Genomic DNA, 18,870 nt, shown 5'->3' with positions numbered 1-18,870 from the left:
TCGCATATATACAGAGATATTTTATATACTTTACGTATGCAGGTACTAGTAACACTAAGTCAATTTTTTATTTCATTCTGCAGTCAAAATGCGCCAGAATGGGATAGCTGGGACGCGATTGGAGGAACAGGCTCTTTGAATAGCGTGGATTGCGGGAACGGGATCTTTGTGGTGCCTCATTCCAATGGATTCTACAGGGAGGACACTTTGCCAGTTAGCGCGTATTTCCAAGACAGTCGGGTGTTTGATCCCGATAAATGTCTGGTGGATCCCAGTAGGAGTGTACGTCGGAGCGTGTCTAGGAGTTCCAACGGGAGACGATCGCAGACCGGAAGAGGTCGATTTTCTAAACCAGACACGACTGACCGACAAATAAATGACAGCGCTTTCGGGAGTGTAAGTGACAGTCGAGTGGGAGTGGGGAGGCGCTGGACGTCCCCCGACAGTGGTGGTTCTATCAAAGATAGTGTACAGCTCTCTGTCACTCAGCTAAAGGATAAATCATATCCTATGCTACGTTCGCCTGTGTCGGATAAAAATCATAACAGTGATGCTGATGATGAAACGGATGATGAGAACGGGTTTGCCCCTAAACGACCTCCCCTTCCCCGTGGTTACAGAGTGCCCTATACGCCAGAGGTGTACATGGGGCCGCATCGACATTGGGGCAGCGGTGATCCCTATAGTTATCCTGCTGACACGGATGATGTGTTTAGCCCGCCGGTGGGCAATAGATCCAGTGCGGGTCGACCAACATTCCCAAGACATAGTTCCATGAAACCTTCGTCATATCAAACATATTTGACTGGTGATCCAGTCAACGAAAGCTTCGATCATCAGTTCGGTGTGGAAGATTTGAGTTCGGTTCATCCTTCATTTGTAGATAAATCATTAGATAGGTCATTTGATAGGTCGCATGATATACTGCCAAGGCTTCATCCTCTGTCCAGATCGGACGGTACTGGGCCACATTCCTTCGACAGTTCGAGGTCAACAGACAATACGTTACGTGACGACGGTTCACGTTCCACATCTAGGGTTCATTTTGACAATTCGGATTTTACAGTGATTGAAAGAACGCTAGATGGGACTTCTGGGCGGAGTCGTCAGGTGGCTAGAGTCCCTCCTAATCAGAAAGACAATTTGGGAAAAGCAGGTTACACGCGGGAACATCTTCAAGGGGCTGTAGATCGCGTGCGTCGTGGACCACGCGCCCTACGGACACGGTCAGCTAGTAGAAGTTCAGGCCAGGAGCTTGATCATAGCTTCGATGACCGACCTCCACCGGTGGTTCCTGGCAGAATGACATATTTGTCTGACAGCGTGCTCCCCCATAGAACATCTCTTTACCCCGACCAGGATGTCCCCGTACCTCCGCATACAGGCCGGCTGTCTCATTCTGATACCGAATTTCCGTCCAGGATCGATATAGACCGCCATGGTTGGCCGTACGGCTATAACTTAGACTTTTTTAAATCAGACAGGGGTACTGGCAATAGATATAGTGTTAGTAGCTCGGGTCGGGGGAGTTCCAGCAGTCGTATGCGGCCTTCCTCTGATTCACGAGGCTTCAATGGGGACGACACCACGCCAGACTCGGGCAGTAGTGGTATTGGTAGTAAGAACACTAGATCGTCCAGTCCATGGCGGCAGCACAGAAAGAATAGTGCATCTGTGACGTCACTTTTGGGCCCACATGACACAAGTCAAGATTCGTCTCATTATCCTCCCGATTACGGCCTTCGTCGGGAAGCCTCGGGAGACGAGAACTATGAGTTCGATGTGAATGATACACTGAACAGGTACTCTAGTACACATCCCGTCGGGGACGAACTGTTGAGTGCACTCGAGACAGGCCTCAGTACGTCAAATTTTTACGATGATCTCTATCCAAAACCATCACGTCAGAGTCGCTACGACAACTCCGAAGAACGATTCCAGAAACTTCGCCAGGAATTCCATCAGTATCAAAGACAGATCCACAATCAAAGTTTCGTGGACTATTACCCCGATATGGATAGTGAGATGTTGTGATGACGGGTATGGGTGTGTATAGTTGTGTACGCTGTTAAGCTTGACATGGACAGACCTCTATAGATCTTGTGCTAGACAATGTAATGTTAAGAAATGTGTTCTTGTGAATCTGACGATATTTTGAGTATGAGTGGATCATTATTCGATGTAGAATCGCGCTTTCTCGGTTGATCATCAACCGTTGATGATGAACCATTATGGTATGACACGTTTTTGGGTCCCACGTACCTTAACTATTCCATGTTTTTGATTGACGTTTTACCTTGTAAGATTTCATAATTTTGTGACGAATGTTAAGATCATATCGCTAATCATACTAAAATAAGTGCGTCAGAATTCCACACGAATCTCTTTGTTAAACGATACAATTACTGACTTCGGAAGAGGTCTATACTTGATTTATAGACCTGATCAGAACAATATGTATCCAGATACAGGTATATATGTTGTGATCGATTGCCGGAGGTCGTTTTTGTCCCTAAGTACATAATATTTCGGTTACTTATTGAGTTATGATGATTTATTTACTGTAGACACGGATTAAGGAAACCGTAAAGTGAATTCATCTAGTGGATCAAAATAATTGATGGTTACAGAAAAAAGAATCTACTTGTTTAACAAGTAGATTCTTTTCCTGTAACCCTGCGCATTGAAGTTAAGGGAGTATACTGAAATCGAGTTGTCTGTCTGTAGACACAACTTTGACCGGTGAACTATTCCTAAAGTACGTGGCAGATTTTGATTAGAAATTTCGTACACAGAACCCTGACATAAAGAGGAGTTGAGTAAACTATGTAGGGTTCTACAATGTTCCTTATTTATGGAGTTATTACTAAATTTGTGTAGCGGGGTATTAGTCGTCCACTCTGGCGACAGTTCTAGTTGCTTTTGAGAGATAAAACGAACATTAACTCAATTGTTTACAATAAAAATCCTCGTCATCTGAGTGTATTTATCAGTATCACTTAAACCGTGGTCTCTTACGTAAACGTCGTTAACTTGTATCACATACAATATGATACATATCAGTTGTTTTCTATTTCTCCTGAAACATCAGGATATGTCACCGACATTATGTTTCTGTTTGTCGTCATGCCTGTTTACGATTTCTGTATACTAACTTCTTTCGCGCGGGATTTACTTTCACGAATTTCGCGATCCAAGTAAATTCGCTCAAGTTTATCTCCATGAGCTAAGATCTAAATCACGATACTAATAGGAATTACCTGTCATTTGTTTTTAGATCCGCGAATATTATTCTTTGCGAAATTGTTTTGGAATGGAAATTAAGAAATTAAGTATCCTCGAGTTGGTTTACAGTGTAGCGCTTTAAACGTTCTCAAAATCTAGGCGATGGACATTTTTGAAGATGCTGTTATTGGATATGGTTTATTTCATTAACAGAAACATAAAATTAGATATTTTAAGAACATAGTAGAATTGCTTTAATAGGCAACAGCAGATGGCGGTGACATATGCCTGATGTCATTGAAAATTTAATGATTTGAAATAAGTGAGTGAGGTTATATGAGTGTTGCTACTCCTGTTTTATTATGAAGCCCGTGGAAATAACTGTTCATGTGCTTCGTGTATATACCCACATGTACCACAATGGTTGTGTAAACATTGTTTGTTAGAGGATACTGTATCAATAATGAACTACGATTCCTAAGATATGTGTTTTATTACCAGAAAGTTTTATCGGGTGCAACGATTTACTTAAAACTACCGAAAATAGTCCAAAATACCCATAACTACTGCAAAGAATGTTCCTCCCTTACTCCTGGAAAAATTCGGAGGTCAACGCAATCCTATCAAAATCCATAGCTATTTTTACATAACCATAATATTGGGATATATACCAAAGACTTTACCAATGAGCAAATACCGATTTAGTGATCATGTACCAAAAAGTATTTTGGAAGGATACATGGTAGTTTGAAGTAAATCGTTTCGTCCTTTTATTGTTAATTATGTGATTCTTTGAAACCATGTATACTTGAATTGATGCTGTTTATAGAGTTGCTATATGTTTAGATACGTTGTGCTAATGTTTGATGACGTCAGGGTTTTCTGTGTAAGTGTGTGTACGTGTGCATCGCCGGAAGTCATACGCTTTAATTTTAAATGGTATATCAATAGGATACGATTAATGCAATTGCACACCGAATTAGTCGTTATTATGTATGGTCTAGACATGGTCTAGGCACTTACGAATTGTGGCTGAATTGTATGTGTGCCACGAATTGTGGCTGGATTGTATGTGTGCTATATTACTCATCCACCTCAGCCGTGTTGCACGTGTGATAAAAGTGTGTAGGTTACCATAGTTACAAATCGTTGCGTTTATAAGTCAATATGGCAGCTACTTATTCAGTTTCCTTATGATTATTTATTTGTTTCTCATGAAGATATACATGACTAACAGTTTATCCCATTGCTATTTTCACCGAGACTTGATGTGATATTATTTACTTTTCACAGGGTTGTTATTTTCATTACCCCCATGCAGTTTCCTTGATTATTGCATGCGCTTATCATACAACATAATTTTGGCATGACATTTTTCGTTCGTTTTAAAAGTTTGGTTGTACGGATGCATCCATTTCCAACCAATACGCTTTTCACACTAGGTATGCTTAATTAACTTAACGAAATATTCCTAACTTGTACTGTAATTCATTCAAAGAGAGCATTTAGAGTTATGACTCTCCCACTCCACTCAATTCTGGTACGACATCGCAAGAGGCAATGCTCATTAACACATAAAACGTGTTTGTCTTCGTTTTCCGTTCCTTTCTTCATATCTTACATTGCAAAGTTGCTATATTTGCGAAGTGGCGTACTTTTCCTGTTTTAAATTGTAGTGTTTTTTTAACATTCCACATTACTTACCAATATTAGATATGTTCTGGCTTTCCTCTATTCCCATTGGCTGACACATCTATTTTTAGAAACATCGAGTTCATATTCCTTCTTCTGTGACGTCATTACCCAAACGTTGAGTTCTCCAGGGTGACGTCCTATAGCCATTGTTCTTTTTTGTAATTGACATATACATCGTATCATTCTTTTGGCATTTGCCAAAGGAACTGCATATCTAATATGAAAAGTAAGGAGCTTTAATTCCGTCCCTATGGGTTATACCGTCTTGGGATCTTAAATAAGTATTTAAATCTTTAAAGGCGGTGCAACACCATATGGATCTCAACAAAGGTCTATAATCGGTAAATATTCACTCTCAAACGTTTCATTAAATCTACAATTTACCCAAATCAGTGTTACACATAGGTGGATCATAATGCTTTAAAAGTCACTTTCATATATATTTTATTTGACTACATATGAGAAGCTATCATGATATGTATTGGCTAGCTTATATAAAGGCAAATTTTAATTACTTTCGTTTTGCTACTATTAATATTTTAAAGCCCTTTAAAGTTAAACTATAGTTTTTGAAAATTAATTTTCCGATTTACAATTAATAATGTTTTATTCTTACATGTAGATCCTATATATAATCAATTTAGGTATTGAACAAACGTATATTTATAGTTTTAGTAGTTTTTGTTTCAGTAGGTATTTACATTTACATGCAAAATGGCAATCTTATTTTGATAGTTTGTACATGCATTTTAAGACTTAATTTATATTTGTATTGTCTACTTTATTTGATATGTCTCATTTTAATACTTAATTTCTTCATTAAACACTTAAAACTTTATTGAATCAAAGTGAGCGATTGATGTAGTAATTTATGTTAAGTAGTCGCGTGCATTGTAATGTAAACAATAAAAGTTTTCTGTTAAATGCCAACAGTGTGGTCATGTGTACACTGTTGTAAGAGTAATTGTGAAATGTGAGTGCACATGCGCGTGAATGTGCATCACACCATTGTACGCATGCGTCATAAAAATATTTGCTATTTATACATGGCTCATTCACCCCTGGAGATTCAAGTGAAGTCTCTAATTTTATTGTGATGGAAGAGACCATTGTGGTGATACAGGGGTGGATGAGTTGATGCTTGCTCTGGTTGTATTGTTTTAGCCCTTCATTAATATTCATACTGATGGGTTCCTTATTGATAAATCAACATATTTTTATCACGACGTCATTCCGTATTTTAGTTATGTAGAATTATTGACCTTTTTGAACGGGTATCAGTTAATCATTCATCATTTTCTGAGGGAAAATAACGAAAATTCTCTCGCAGATTAGCGTAACCAATACCACTCGTGAAGAAGGGTTGATAGAACTGCATATCAAAATATTCAAAAGTGTATATGATACGTCAAAATCTACAATTGGTTTGCCATGACAGGTTCCAAGCGTCACTGTCAATGTCACGCGTGAAAGACATCATTTTATGGTATCAATGACATCCTAGTCTACTTTAGGTCACGTGGTGCATGCTGACAGAATGTGTGCGAGGTGTTCAGAATGGCTGTTTACACCGGTAACGCTAATACTCGGTGTCCTCTAAAATCTACCTTTTATAATGAATTACATGTTTTATATAAGATATTATTTGTTTGTTTTTATTTATGCACTGAAACAAATACACTACATACGACATTTATACATGTACGAACATTCGACATATTTGTAAATACAAAGCAATATTATTTAGTTGAAAAAGCTAGTTGGTGACTGGCAAAATTACTTACATTTTTTTTGTACATCGTCTCTGTTTTTGCTATATTAGACTGTTGGTTGTTTGTTTGTTTTATTAAGTAACGTCCTATTGATAGGTATGGTCATGTAAGGACGGCCTCCCTGCTCACTGCTCAGATGTCTTAATAAAGCACAACAGGAACATTTTACATTCATTATTGTATTTCAAACTCAAGTAAAAATCCACGTCATTATTTTTATTGTGGCGAATCTGGACAAGCTGCTTTAAATACAATACTCCGTTATAGTTTGGCTATCTTGTGGCCTTTAAATCACTACTAATCCTAGAGTTCTGCATGGATTGTAACCAAATTTGGCCAGAAATATCGTTGGTGGAAGGAGACCAGAGTTTGTATAATTTTTTGTTGTCCTACCTGGAGTCAGGAGAGGCGAGGCTCAATAGCAGTTACTAGTCATAGAGGGGGCAGTAGGGGCGGGACTCAATATGGGAGATATAGTGGTAAATTCTTTAAATCGCTATTAGTCATAGAGTTCTGCATAACATAATTTGTATAAATTTGGCCCTGACCCCTTGGAGCAGAATGATTGGGGCCCAATAGGGAAATTGGAGGTAAATATTTAAATTCCTTCAGAAAAGGAACAATAAACCTGTACTAGAACATTACTTGGCATTACAAACCAGGTGAGCGATACAGGCCCTCTGAGCCTCTTTTTCCAAAATATGTGTTTCAGGCATATGTTGCCAACGTTTGCAAGCAACTCGACAAATTAAGCCCTAACAGCCAGACAATGGTACAACTAAAGAGTTTCCTGTTTTACTTTACCCGAATAATGAATCATAGGCTTGGAAATTGTAACTATTTTATAATTACCATTTCATGAGATTTGAGCCAAAGTGCAAAAGAAAAGCATTGTGATTGAAATTCAGTTTTTAATAAGCACGGCAATTAATACTATTCAAATAAAGCAATATCTTAATTGTACATGGCAAACACGCAACATTTAGCACTGCGATATGTTATCATTCTTCAAGATAGATATGTTTCTACTGATAAGATGATAATATCGTATAGACCTTCATGTCATCAACAAATAGTCTCCCAGATGTCTTTTACTAATGTCGGTGACACGCCATGTGACGTCACAAACCAATCCGCCTTATAGTTGCACCGTTTAGGTGTCACAAAGGATCTGTGGAAACCATCAATGTTTTCAAACCGGAAACCCAACCTGTGTATGCAAAACGCAATATAAATGTCTTCGATAGGAAAAAATGGAATGTTTTCCGATATTTGTAATACTTTTTTTGCCACACCCATGCTCATTATGTAAGCTGTCCCGGAGCAGTACGTGGGGTAGTAACGTCCGGGATAGGTTTGAAAGTCGACATAGAATTTAGAGTTCTTGTCCCTGACCGGAAATGCCATATTTGGACACGTCCCTCCTATTGCAGATAACAGACCTTTCGAATGCTTTCTCAGAGATTTCAGTAGTCCTGGAATATTAATGTAAACATCGTCGTCACTCTTCAGTAAATACCATGCATGATCGCACCTTGTTTTAGCCCATTTAAGACCCATAATGGTTTTTAACGTTAGATTTTTATACGAATCTACAAAATCTTCTTGTAGAATATCATGATAAATATCGTTCTCCTTTTTTATCTGAGAGTTCTCGGTTTGATTTTCAGACAGTCCTAATAGGAACGCATATCTAACATTTCCTTTGTTGTATTTAGTCCCTGTAAGCCAAGTTGTGCGCAAAGCTTCACGGCGACTGTAATGCGCATGCGCAGTTGTTATCAATATCAACACGTCGATATCCGACCCATAACCGAGCTCGGAGTCTGTATTACAAATGTCCACGTTGTCAATCAAAAATCTAAAATTATGTGGAAAACACTTTTCACATAACTCCGGCCTCGTTGTAAGATTTTCAATGTCATGTGGTTCCGAGGTAATAACCACGTGACTAACGTTTGTGGTGCGTTTGAGTTTTCTCGGTCCTGTCTTACTCTGTGTCTTTGTAATTAAAAACATGTGGTAAAATATAGTGGTAATTATTGAGAAAAAGATGAGTGTAGCAAACATATAGAATAGTTCGTTGTATGCAGCGAATTTCATTTTCTTGAATCTCCTCCCCATGCTTGGTGGTGATGTATTATAGCTGTAGTTACACTAAAGGTAGACAACTGTATACGTAGATTCAATTATCGGTTGTACGATTATTCAATGTTCTCTTCATATACACGTACCTGCAATATAGAAAGTATATAAGGAAATTGATCAGTCGCAACATTACTGAATATTCTTCGAAATCAGTTTACGTCATTGTTTCTGAATGCAGAGAGTATCACGTTTTCCATAGTATTGATAGGTAGCAAAGTTTCAGCTATTGTTTACCATCTACACTGGCCATTTAAGATGGAGAAAAATGTTGTGTTTTTTTTTGTGCCTAAAGATGCTAAAAACAACAGTTGTATTAATCTAACTGTGTAACTTCTTCCTGATAACAATTGTTTAGAATTTATGAAATGGTAGTTTCTGTAATTTCTTAATATCTATCGTAAAGATTATATGATTACTGTTTTGTCATTTTAATGTATTCTATATTTATTACTCAGTGATTTAGCACTGTACGTATAAACCAGACCTAGAGAGACACAGTGAAACAGACTACTGTCTTCAAATCTTATTGAAATTCAGATCCTTATAACCTCTCCGTTCAATAGAGGATCTGACAACATTCCATAAGTGGTCATGTTTAGATGACCTTTATACCACATGTACTTCAAATTAAACGAATTTTCTACACATTGCTTCTTCATTTGAAAACGTCAATTCGTCCGATTATACAATAACATCAAGCTTTATTGTGCCATAAGGGCGAGATGACTACGTACATTCTAACATTGCTACATTAATTGAAAACGTCATTTCGTCCTATTATACATTTACATTACGCATTATTGTGCCATCTGTGCCAGATGACTACGTACACGAAATATTTCTGAAGCGATAATAAGGATCTGTATTTAAATCAGAATGACAATCTTCCGACACGAACGCACACACGTAAACAGAACTCAACATATCACACACAGGACAGGTTGTCCTCAAATAACCTAAACAATAGAACGTTCAGCAATGTAAAACTCACCAAAATAATGAATTAGCTATTAGATATTCAATTACAGACCTTACAAGTGTAATTATCATATCCTCTATAATCAGCACATTTAGGTGTTCTAGTACCTATGACAAATGCTACTGTAAAATATTATTAGTTGCAGATCATTCTACAAAATAACAAAATGTGGACGTTTCAATAAATAAATTGATAATCGCGAAAGATGCGGTATAGTAATACTTACCCGGGTTGGAATATTCCAGCATGAAGTTAACGAGTACCTGGTATTTATTTCAAATCACCTGAGCAGTATGTGCATTTGACCCGTGTAAGAATTTAATTGGAATTAAATACTCAGACTAATGTGTTTCTTGTATTTCTGTACGGCTATATAGAGCTTCAGTGGCGCAGAACAGTGACCATTGTCCTTAAATAGGGGTGATGTTTATGGTTACAACAATGCACTACCACAGTAAATACCTGACAGACTCGTCCGATAGATAGGAGCTGTTATACCGAGTACACAGTGAAATAGGCCCTATAGGCCACCCTATACTGTTCATTGTCATGTAACGACATGAACACAGAAATTCTGGGGGATAAAAAACGTCTGGAAGAATATGCTATAATCGGACTTGACTGTTTTTAAAACTGTAATGATACTTAAGAGACAATTGATACGCGGACTGTATATTGTTACAATACATTTTCATTTTACACTGACATTCACCAATTAGTAATTATATTGCGGTAAGAGCTTCATCACCGATTAGCCTGTATGAGGTTGAATATTACTACTACTACATTTTTGTATATGCATTCTTGTTAATCATCATGAATATATACTTGTTTATCTTTTATTGTTATAGGGTAGCTCGGGTTTTACAACACTTTGTGACCCTCGGGTAGAATATCCCTATCCTTCATACTCACACATGGAAGAGTCTTATAATATATGACCAAACGATAGGGAATGATCTACAAATTAGGAGACATACTCAGTGGAATCATTTCAAATTGTTTTTTCCTCTAATTAGCGTATATTTTCTTTAGAGCGGAAATTTCATGGTTCGTTTACGGTAAAAACTTAAAAACGTATAAATAGCGATATATTTAAAATAGCCTAAGAGTTCACGCTAAACGACGAGACAGGTAGTCGAACTTCTTGATAATGCAATACAGAAAATAAGTAATTGTAAATTTTTTTATGAAAATGCAAAAAAAGTACAATTAATGCCTTAATTTTTTTTAGATTTACATAACAATTTGCATGTGATGAGACACCCTTTCTATGGAACATTGTCGCTACTGTGTACTTTCGATGATGATATCGCATAACTCTGAATATAAACAAGATGCCTGAATATCACCTCGACAATAAATGGTTCGGTGGATGTAATCAAAGACAATGTTAAGTATTAAAATACGAAATTACAAAACAGAGAAAAAAAGGGGCCCAGAAGGCTGCATCGCTAAACGATTGGCCGTCTTGTTGGTTGACTAGAGTGAACGTCTTATTAAAGATGCTCCACCGCTGACAACTGGTATTTTTTCACTTTCAAAAATAGGAGCAGACGATTTCGTATCTTTCTTCAGTTACAAAAGTTACTTACTTTACACCATTACCACCACTAAAAAGTTTGAGCTTCTTTTTACTTCAAGTTAAAAATATGAAAAATAATTAATTGCATCCCGAAAAAATTCCGTGTCACTATATCCTATATGGAAGGAAGTACTAATTGCGCATGCACCAAAGGCGAAATAAATTATTTTATATTATTTTTTGTGTTAATTAGACATACATATACATGATCAAACACCAATTTTTGTCCAACTGATGAATATCATTTATGTTCGCTATGCTCTAACTTCGCAAAAATATACTCATTATTTTACTGGCTGCTGCTGAAATCCGTTTTTTACAGATGTGATATGTAATGAAATATATAACAGAAACCATAATTGAGAATGATTGTCAATTTATTAATTGACTAGCATATCCAGAACAACTGGATAACTGAACAATTAACACAAACTTATGTTACAAAACATTACATAATATAAACTCAATTATGAACATAAAAAATGGCATCTATAACAAAGGTGGCGAACCAAAAGGGCCACAAAAAAGCCACCCAAAAGCGCAGCCAGAAAAATAAAGGAAAGTGGATAATACTAAACTAGATAAGATCATCTGTCCTGTAATCTAACCAGATACACACTTGAGACAGGGAAAGTATCAATGACGTTATATTTTGAACCGTCCCATTGAAGTTTCGTTTCGAATAAAATATCAATATCTGTAGCAAGTTGCCAGATCCCTGAGGTCAGTCCGACCATTTGTACAATTTCCAGGCAGTAGCCAATATGAAGTCGATTGTTGACGGACGGATAGACGCCGGACGCCATGGTGTCGCATAAGCTCACCATGGTCTTTTGGACCACGTGAGCTAAAAAGATAATATTGGGCAAAATGAAATTTTTTTATACGATTTTTTAAATTTCACTATCATCGGAAACCCACTAATGGTCTCGCTTCATTAACTTTCATCGTACTCGAATGGAGAAGCATGGAGTATTCCCTTATCACTGTGAATTTCAACTGTTGTTAGGTATAGTTTACCCGTATAAGTTAATAAAGCATATAAAATAAGAAAGCTGTGCCCTTTCTTCATCTTTCATTCTTCTAATTTCGTTTGGATTAATGTTTGTCTTGGAAGAAAACAACGCGGAATGTAGAGGAATCAAAGTGTGGCAGTAATGCGCATTTGTATATCCAATCTGCTGATTACAATACAGATCCTTATAACCACTCCTTTCAATTGAGGATCTGACAACATCCCATAAGGGGTCATGTTCAGATGAGCTTTTACCAAATGTACTTCAGATCAAATACATTTTCTGCACATTGCTACGTCAAATGATAACTCCATTTCGCCCCAGTATACATACACATTTAGCTCTGTTGAGCACTTTGGGTTAGATGACTTCGTACACGAAAATAATTCGGACAGCTTTTTCAAATTATTTCGTCCCAAGTCAAGATTCTGGCAGTGCCAATTTGATTGGCCATTTCCAAAGGTCATCTTGACGTGACCCCTAATAGGATGTTGTCATATCCTCTTATCAAACGAAGTGATAATAAGGATCTGTATTTTAATCAGATTGCGGTATATCTTACATGCGGCTACTCAACATAACAACATACACATCGATACAACATTAATTTACGTTTTACTAAAAAAAATCAACTTCTTGTTAAAAACATGTAAATCGGGAGTAAAACTTGTAATTTCAATCTCAACATAGTCTAAATTGTAACTATTATAATATTTCTCAAATTTGATTTAGAGGTAAAGGGAATAATTACCGTACAGAGTTCGTAAAGTGAAACCGAATCCAAGGCAAGCAGAACATATCACACTAGAGGGGACTACACAGAATTAAAGCTAAAGAGTTATACATCAAAATGTACATTTCATTTTTCATTATAACAAAGTTCAGTATAATTTCTAAAATATAAACCAAAGCGTTACAGTAGATCATCCAATATAAATCTCACTAATTTACAAAAGCTTACTCGCTCTACAGAACTCTACAATAATTCTAGAACAACCATTTACAGATTTCAAATCCACAAAACTAAACACTGCTTCATTCAATACAACAATTATACCGAAAGAGATGATATCAGCCATGCTTGAAATAATACATGCTGGACACATGGGTGTTAAAAGTGCCGTATTAGGACTAGAGTAGTTAGGTTTCCATTGGCTTTATGAACCGTATTCTGGCATATATAAAAAGATAAAAGTTGTGTGGAAAAGATTTTAAACTGAGGCTAGGAAAGAAAATAACATCCTAACCTTTCCGTGACTCTTGATAGGTTCATTTATTTGTAAAACAATGAGACCAGTACATACATCAACACCTTACCAAACGTTTGACAACCTGCCTGTACCTGGTACCTCTCACAACGAATAACACCGAGTTGACCACAGAGTTGATCAGTTCCGCGAAATACATCAATCCTTTACAGAAATCAAGTGTTACAAAATGCTGTGCCCTCTCTGAAGGATCAACAAACGCCCTAGCGAGAAGTCGTCCCGGGAGGTAAAAGCAAACTGCTGTCAGTACAATCATCAACAAGGTCACTGTGATCTTAGTTTGATAGGCGGGTTGGCTACGGTACGTTCCTCTCGGTTGGCAAGTAAACACAGGCTCATTGCCAGAAGATGTCGATGGATTGGATTCCAATGGTGCGCTTTTGGTAGCATTCTTCGGTCTGGCAAATTTGCTTGTTTCTCGTATAGTTTTGTCACCAGAATTTTCGGACCCGCTCCATTTTCTGATGGAAAAGGTATGCTTGCGTAACATTACTACGATCACAATGGCCAACACAAAGGTGATAACAGTTGGTAGAACTTCGAACACAATTGTGCACAATCCGTTAGATATTTTTGAAAATGTGTTATCCAAAAATATAACATCTATAGCAGCCATAGTTGTATCGTTGGGGTTGACTGAATACGATATGTAAACCACTTTCGGTATGCCAGTCACTATTATAAGTCCACAACTAGATACAATCATGAAAATCAGGCGTCCTGATGTCCAGAGCTGTTTGAGGGCAACAGGATAACAAACGGCAGTGAAACGTTCGAACGACATAATTGTCAGTGCCACTTTCGAAAAGTAGATTGGCAGAGGATACAAGTACCAATATATTATGGGCATCATGACTGGGTAAAGAGCATCCCTGTAGTAGAGCATGGCGGCACGCGTAATCGAACCAAAAAGTGCTAAAACGGCGTGCAGCAAATCCGACACTGTCAACACGTAGAAAGTGATGGTGGGGATGTCCCATTTACCCATAATTCTGATGGTGTGTATTAGAACGCCATTGATTAGTATACCAAACATGGCAATAACAGGTACTAAGCCAAAATAAAATACTTTCCAACAAAAGAGAAAATCAGTTGCCATGATTATCAAGTGTCACATTCAGGCATCCAAACCAAAACGATTTTTTTTCGTATAAGAAAATGGTCTGAATAGGTTTGTATTGGTGTACAGATATATTCAAATGCGAGCCCTGTTTGCTTAGTAACATCAACCGAGTACATAATAATGCATTTCTTGAAGAATTAACAAGTCATTACAAAAACATTACAAAACGTTGTCTTCACAGAAAGTTGACATGTAACTCAACAATACCGATAATGACGTTGATAATGACAAAAATTCCAATTATCATTAGAACTAGCCATGGCTTATACAAGCTACATCCGCGAACTTGGGGATATATAATTATTCAAAGAAAGGTGTGTTGTCCACGGCATTACTAATTACCCTATACGAGGTTTTTTGATACGATGATATCAATGTAACGACGAGAAGACTGTTACCAAAGCCAATTATTATCCGCATACTGACCATTGCTTTATGATGAAGCGGGCGGTATTGTTAGTAGCAAGATATTAATATTATACATATCAAAAGAAACTCATTAAAGAGTCATTTGTTATGAAAGCCATACCTTGTATCATATAGAGGTTAAAAGTTTACAACTATGAAAGGCACACTTTAAATGTTTGTTTAAATTCATTGACGAGTTAATGCTTGAAAATGTCACAGCTAGAAAATATATATTTTCACACATCTAAAAAGCCTCTGTATTGTCGTTGGTGACAGTTCTCGTTACGCTGTTTTTTGTTGTTTTTATTTTTCGTCAACAAAACGCATTTTAACATAGAGAAGGTGATGTTTGTTCAACTATCTGATACTGATAATTCTAATCAACGTTTATTGATTTCCTATTGAAAATAGTATCACAGAAAACTACATTTGTATATTAAAATTGTCATCCTCCTCAAGGGAAAATATGTAAACTTTTGTTGTTAAAGACATGAAGACTCTTTCATACATGAGAAGTATTTGAGTCTACCATATCTAGTAGTCAAGAAACAATTTTGAAATTATCTCATTTTGATCATACAGAGATCACCACAGACCAAAATTTTATGATGGAGAAGTGTGCGTAACAAGATTTTTGTGTTAAATACAATTTAAGTTATGCGGAGGATGTCGTTTCAGCAACATGCTTAAATTGTGTACAATACAAAGGAAAGATTACTCAACACTAGCAAAATAAAACTAATTAATAATAAATAAGTAATGCTTATAATTATTATATATTAATTATACTTGCTTAATAACATGCGAATTTGCTTTAAAAAACTGCAACAACTGAATGCAGTTTTGATTTTTTTATTCTAATGCCATTATGATCAATCATGATAATAAAATAACAAGTTCAATGATAATATCAAAGTTAACTCAATAAAACAATGTTCATAGTCCATACAGCACTAATAGCACATGCATAAAATAATAGCACATGCATAAAAGTCAACATATTACACTTAAGTTTCACTCAATCACTAATGTGTATGAACTGACTTAAGATGACAAAGTTTCAGTAAGGTTTTTTTTCACAATGTTCATCTCCTTTATCACATACTAGTAGCTACAAAGCACGGTCTTTCACGCCTTCCTCTGTCATGTCCTCCTCGAGTTCAATGTTCATCTTTCATTGTCTCATCATAGACCAAAGATCACAAGTTCTGTAAAAGTTAACCTCCTCTGGCTCTGGTCCCTGTGGTGATACCACCATTAAATAATTCAGAACCTTCTTTGACAGCCTGTTTCTTAACTGCGTCTTGACTGTTTTTAAGCTGGAAAAGACTCTCTAACAATCTGGAAAATGAAAATCATACGGTTAGTGAATTCAAGACAGATAATAAAAATAAACATTATACAATTATATATATATACATATTAATATTTTAAAAGTGAATATTTTTAAAAGTAAAACTGTTTTGTTTTGAGGAATCTTTCACTGTAATTTTGCTTTTTTTTAACAAATTTGAACTTAAAGGATGTTATTTTTTCTATTTTTGTTTTTTGTTTAAATTCATATGATACAAATATAAGAATAAAATGTTTAGATAACTTACCAGCAGTTGATGCAGGCACCACAAGTCAGATCACAGCAAGTTTGGCCAGGTTTGGATACAGTGGTGCATAGATGCTCGAAATGGACTTTAATGTGTTCTGGAAGGACTGATCTTGGTTCCTTTTTGGTCCTGCAGGTAGGGCGTTAGAATTGTATCTGCTGCCCCTATTGCATGATCGTAAAAGGCGACTAAATTTAGGATCTTATCTTTTCTCTTCATCCTAACTGACTTCATCTGTCCTAATGCCTCCCTTGGCACCGCCTCACTTTTGGCCTTGTGTTGAGCGTTCGCCCCTGTGAGGAAGACTCTGGGTTCTGTCCCCTGGCCGAGACACACCAAAGTCTATAAAAGTGGTAGTTTCTACTCCTGCTTAGCGCTCAGCACACAGGGAGTGGGACGACTGGTTCGCCCGTTGTCAGTATAATGTGACCGGGTGGGGTGTGTTGCTTGATGTCTTCGGCGGCATGCGTCAGTGATATAACACTATAAAAAAGGGCAACAGTTCCACTATACAAGAAGACACAACATGAATATACCGCAGTCTCCCAAAACACGCACATCGCACAACATACACGCAACACACCGCATGCATGGGAGGCCGTCCTTACATGACCATAGCTGTTAATAGGACGTTAATAAATCAAACAAACAAACAAACAATCTTAAGGATTATTCTGAAGGACTGCTATTCCAGCAGTGTAGACTCAGAATCAATGACAGAGTCGAAGTGATCCGTGAGAACTTGCAGAAGAACAACAGTATTGATAAGAATTAAGATATTCAAACTTGGTAAATGCAGGTTATAGCATTTCCAAATATAAAATTATTATAAAAAGCTTTATTTCTTAAAACCCCTTCTTATAATCCTGTGTTAAATAGTTCATTAATTTAATTCCATACTTGCGGCACACAAACTTTTCATTTTGACAGAGACACATACAATACCAAGGAAATTCACAGAGATCTTCTAGTACGTACTACAGAAATGATATTTTATTTGATTTAAGTCCTATTAACAGGCAGGCCATGCAAGAACGGCCTCCCATCTGTGCGGTATGTTAAGTTTATGAAGTGATATAATGTCGATCGGTACTGGAAACTATACACATCTGCATATTTAACCTTATTTGTTTGCTCGTTTGTTTGATTAATTCATTAACGTTCTATTAACAGTCAGGGTCATGCGACATACCATATGTGCTGTTTGTAGTGTGTATGAAGTATGCGGTGTGTGTTTTGGGAGACTGCGATATATTTGTGTTGTGTCTCTTTTATAGTTCTATATCACTGAAGCATGCATATTTTACATTCCACGTAACACATTCAATTGATTATTCGGAACAATTTACCGCAAGTCATGCATGACGATGCATGATGTATGTATATCCTAGCGATAAACTATATTTATGAGTTATACACGAGATGACAATCTAAGCGACAGAAGAGATTTGTGTTGCAAAGATAAAAGATGAAAGTTTCGCGTAAGTAAATTTATTTATTTTATGTTTTAATCGAAAATCGTGTACGAGTCACTAACTATGGCTTAAAAACATATATTACATAAACGACCTACGTTTATGTCGACAGTGAAGAGGAGAGAACGAATAATTTGAATTGGTTTTTCATCTTAATTACCGATTTGATTCTACTTGATTAGTAACTATAGCAAATTTGACTCCCTTCCCAGGGGAAAATCTGAGGCCCCAGAGCCATGAAATTCAAGATTTTGGTTGAGGGCTACGAATGAAGAAGATTTTTGACATTTTAGCCACTTTGACCCCTTTTGGCCTCTCCCATAGCCCTCTGGTGGTGGGACCATATAATTCACAATTTTGATTGGCCTTATGGCTTAGGTTTGTGCAAAATGTCATTGAATTTGCCTCAGCAAAAGTTGAAGATATAAATTATTTACGGACACACGACGGACGATGACAAACAAAAGGTGATTAGAAAAGGTTACTTGAGACTCCGTCTCAGGTGACCTAAAAGAGAAAGAGTTCCACTATACAAGACGATACAATACGAATACAGAGAGAACGAAGACTATGAC

At 36.8% G+C, this 18,870-nt stretch overlaps 2 protein-coding genes across 3 annotated transcripts in view; one reads left to right on the top strand and one right to left on the bottom strand.

Moving 5' to 3' along the window:
- LOC138317672 (uncharacterized) overlaps positions 1 to 6,557 on the top strand; it is a 329,361-nt gene extending 322,804 nt beyond the window's left edge. For both annotated transcript variants that reach the window (XM_069259496.1, XM_069259498.1), the window contains one exon: positions 84 to 6,557. In XM_069259496.1, the coding sequence (XP_069115597.1) occupies positions 84 to 2,034 (1,951 nt within the window). In that variant the 3' untranslated portion in view covers positions 2,035 to 6,557. The remainder of the gene's footprint in view (positions 1 to 83) is intronic.
- Positions 6,558 to 7,006: 449 nt separating this feature from the next.
- On the bottom strand, positions 7,007 to 10,196 carry LOC138317671 (beta-1,3-galactosyltransferase 1-like). The gene is made up of 2 exons (XM_069259495.1): positions 10,046 to 10,196; positions 7,007 to 8,926 (listed from the first exon to the last, which is right to left on the bottom strand). Exon 2 carries the CDS (start codon positions 8,814 to 8,816, stop codon positions 7,758 to 7,760), a length of 1,059 nt encoding a protein of 352 aa, XP_069115596.1. The 5' UTR covers positions 8,817 to 8,926; positions 10,046 to 10,196; the 3' UTR covers positions 7,007 to 7,757.
- Positions 10,197 to 18,870: the final 8,674 nt, after the last annotated feature.

Source organism: Argopecten irradians, chromosome 3 (genome assembly GCF_041381155.1).
Source record: "Argopecten irradians isolate NY chromosome 3, Ai_NY, whole genome shotgun sequence".
Lineage (NCBI taxonomy): Eukaryota > Metazoa > Mollusca > Bivalvia > Pectinida > Pectinidae > Argopecten > Argopecten irradians.
This window is presented reverse-complemented; position numbering and strand designations above follow the sequence as displayed.

Bases quoted from the DNA above. Each gene is read 5' to 3' on its own strand.
- LOC138317671 (XM_069259495.1), bottom strand. From the start codon at position 8,816: ATGGGGAGGAGATTCAAGAAAATGAAATTCGCTGCATACAACGAACTA.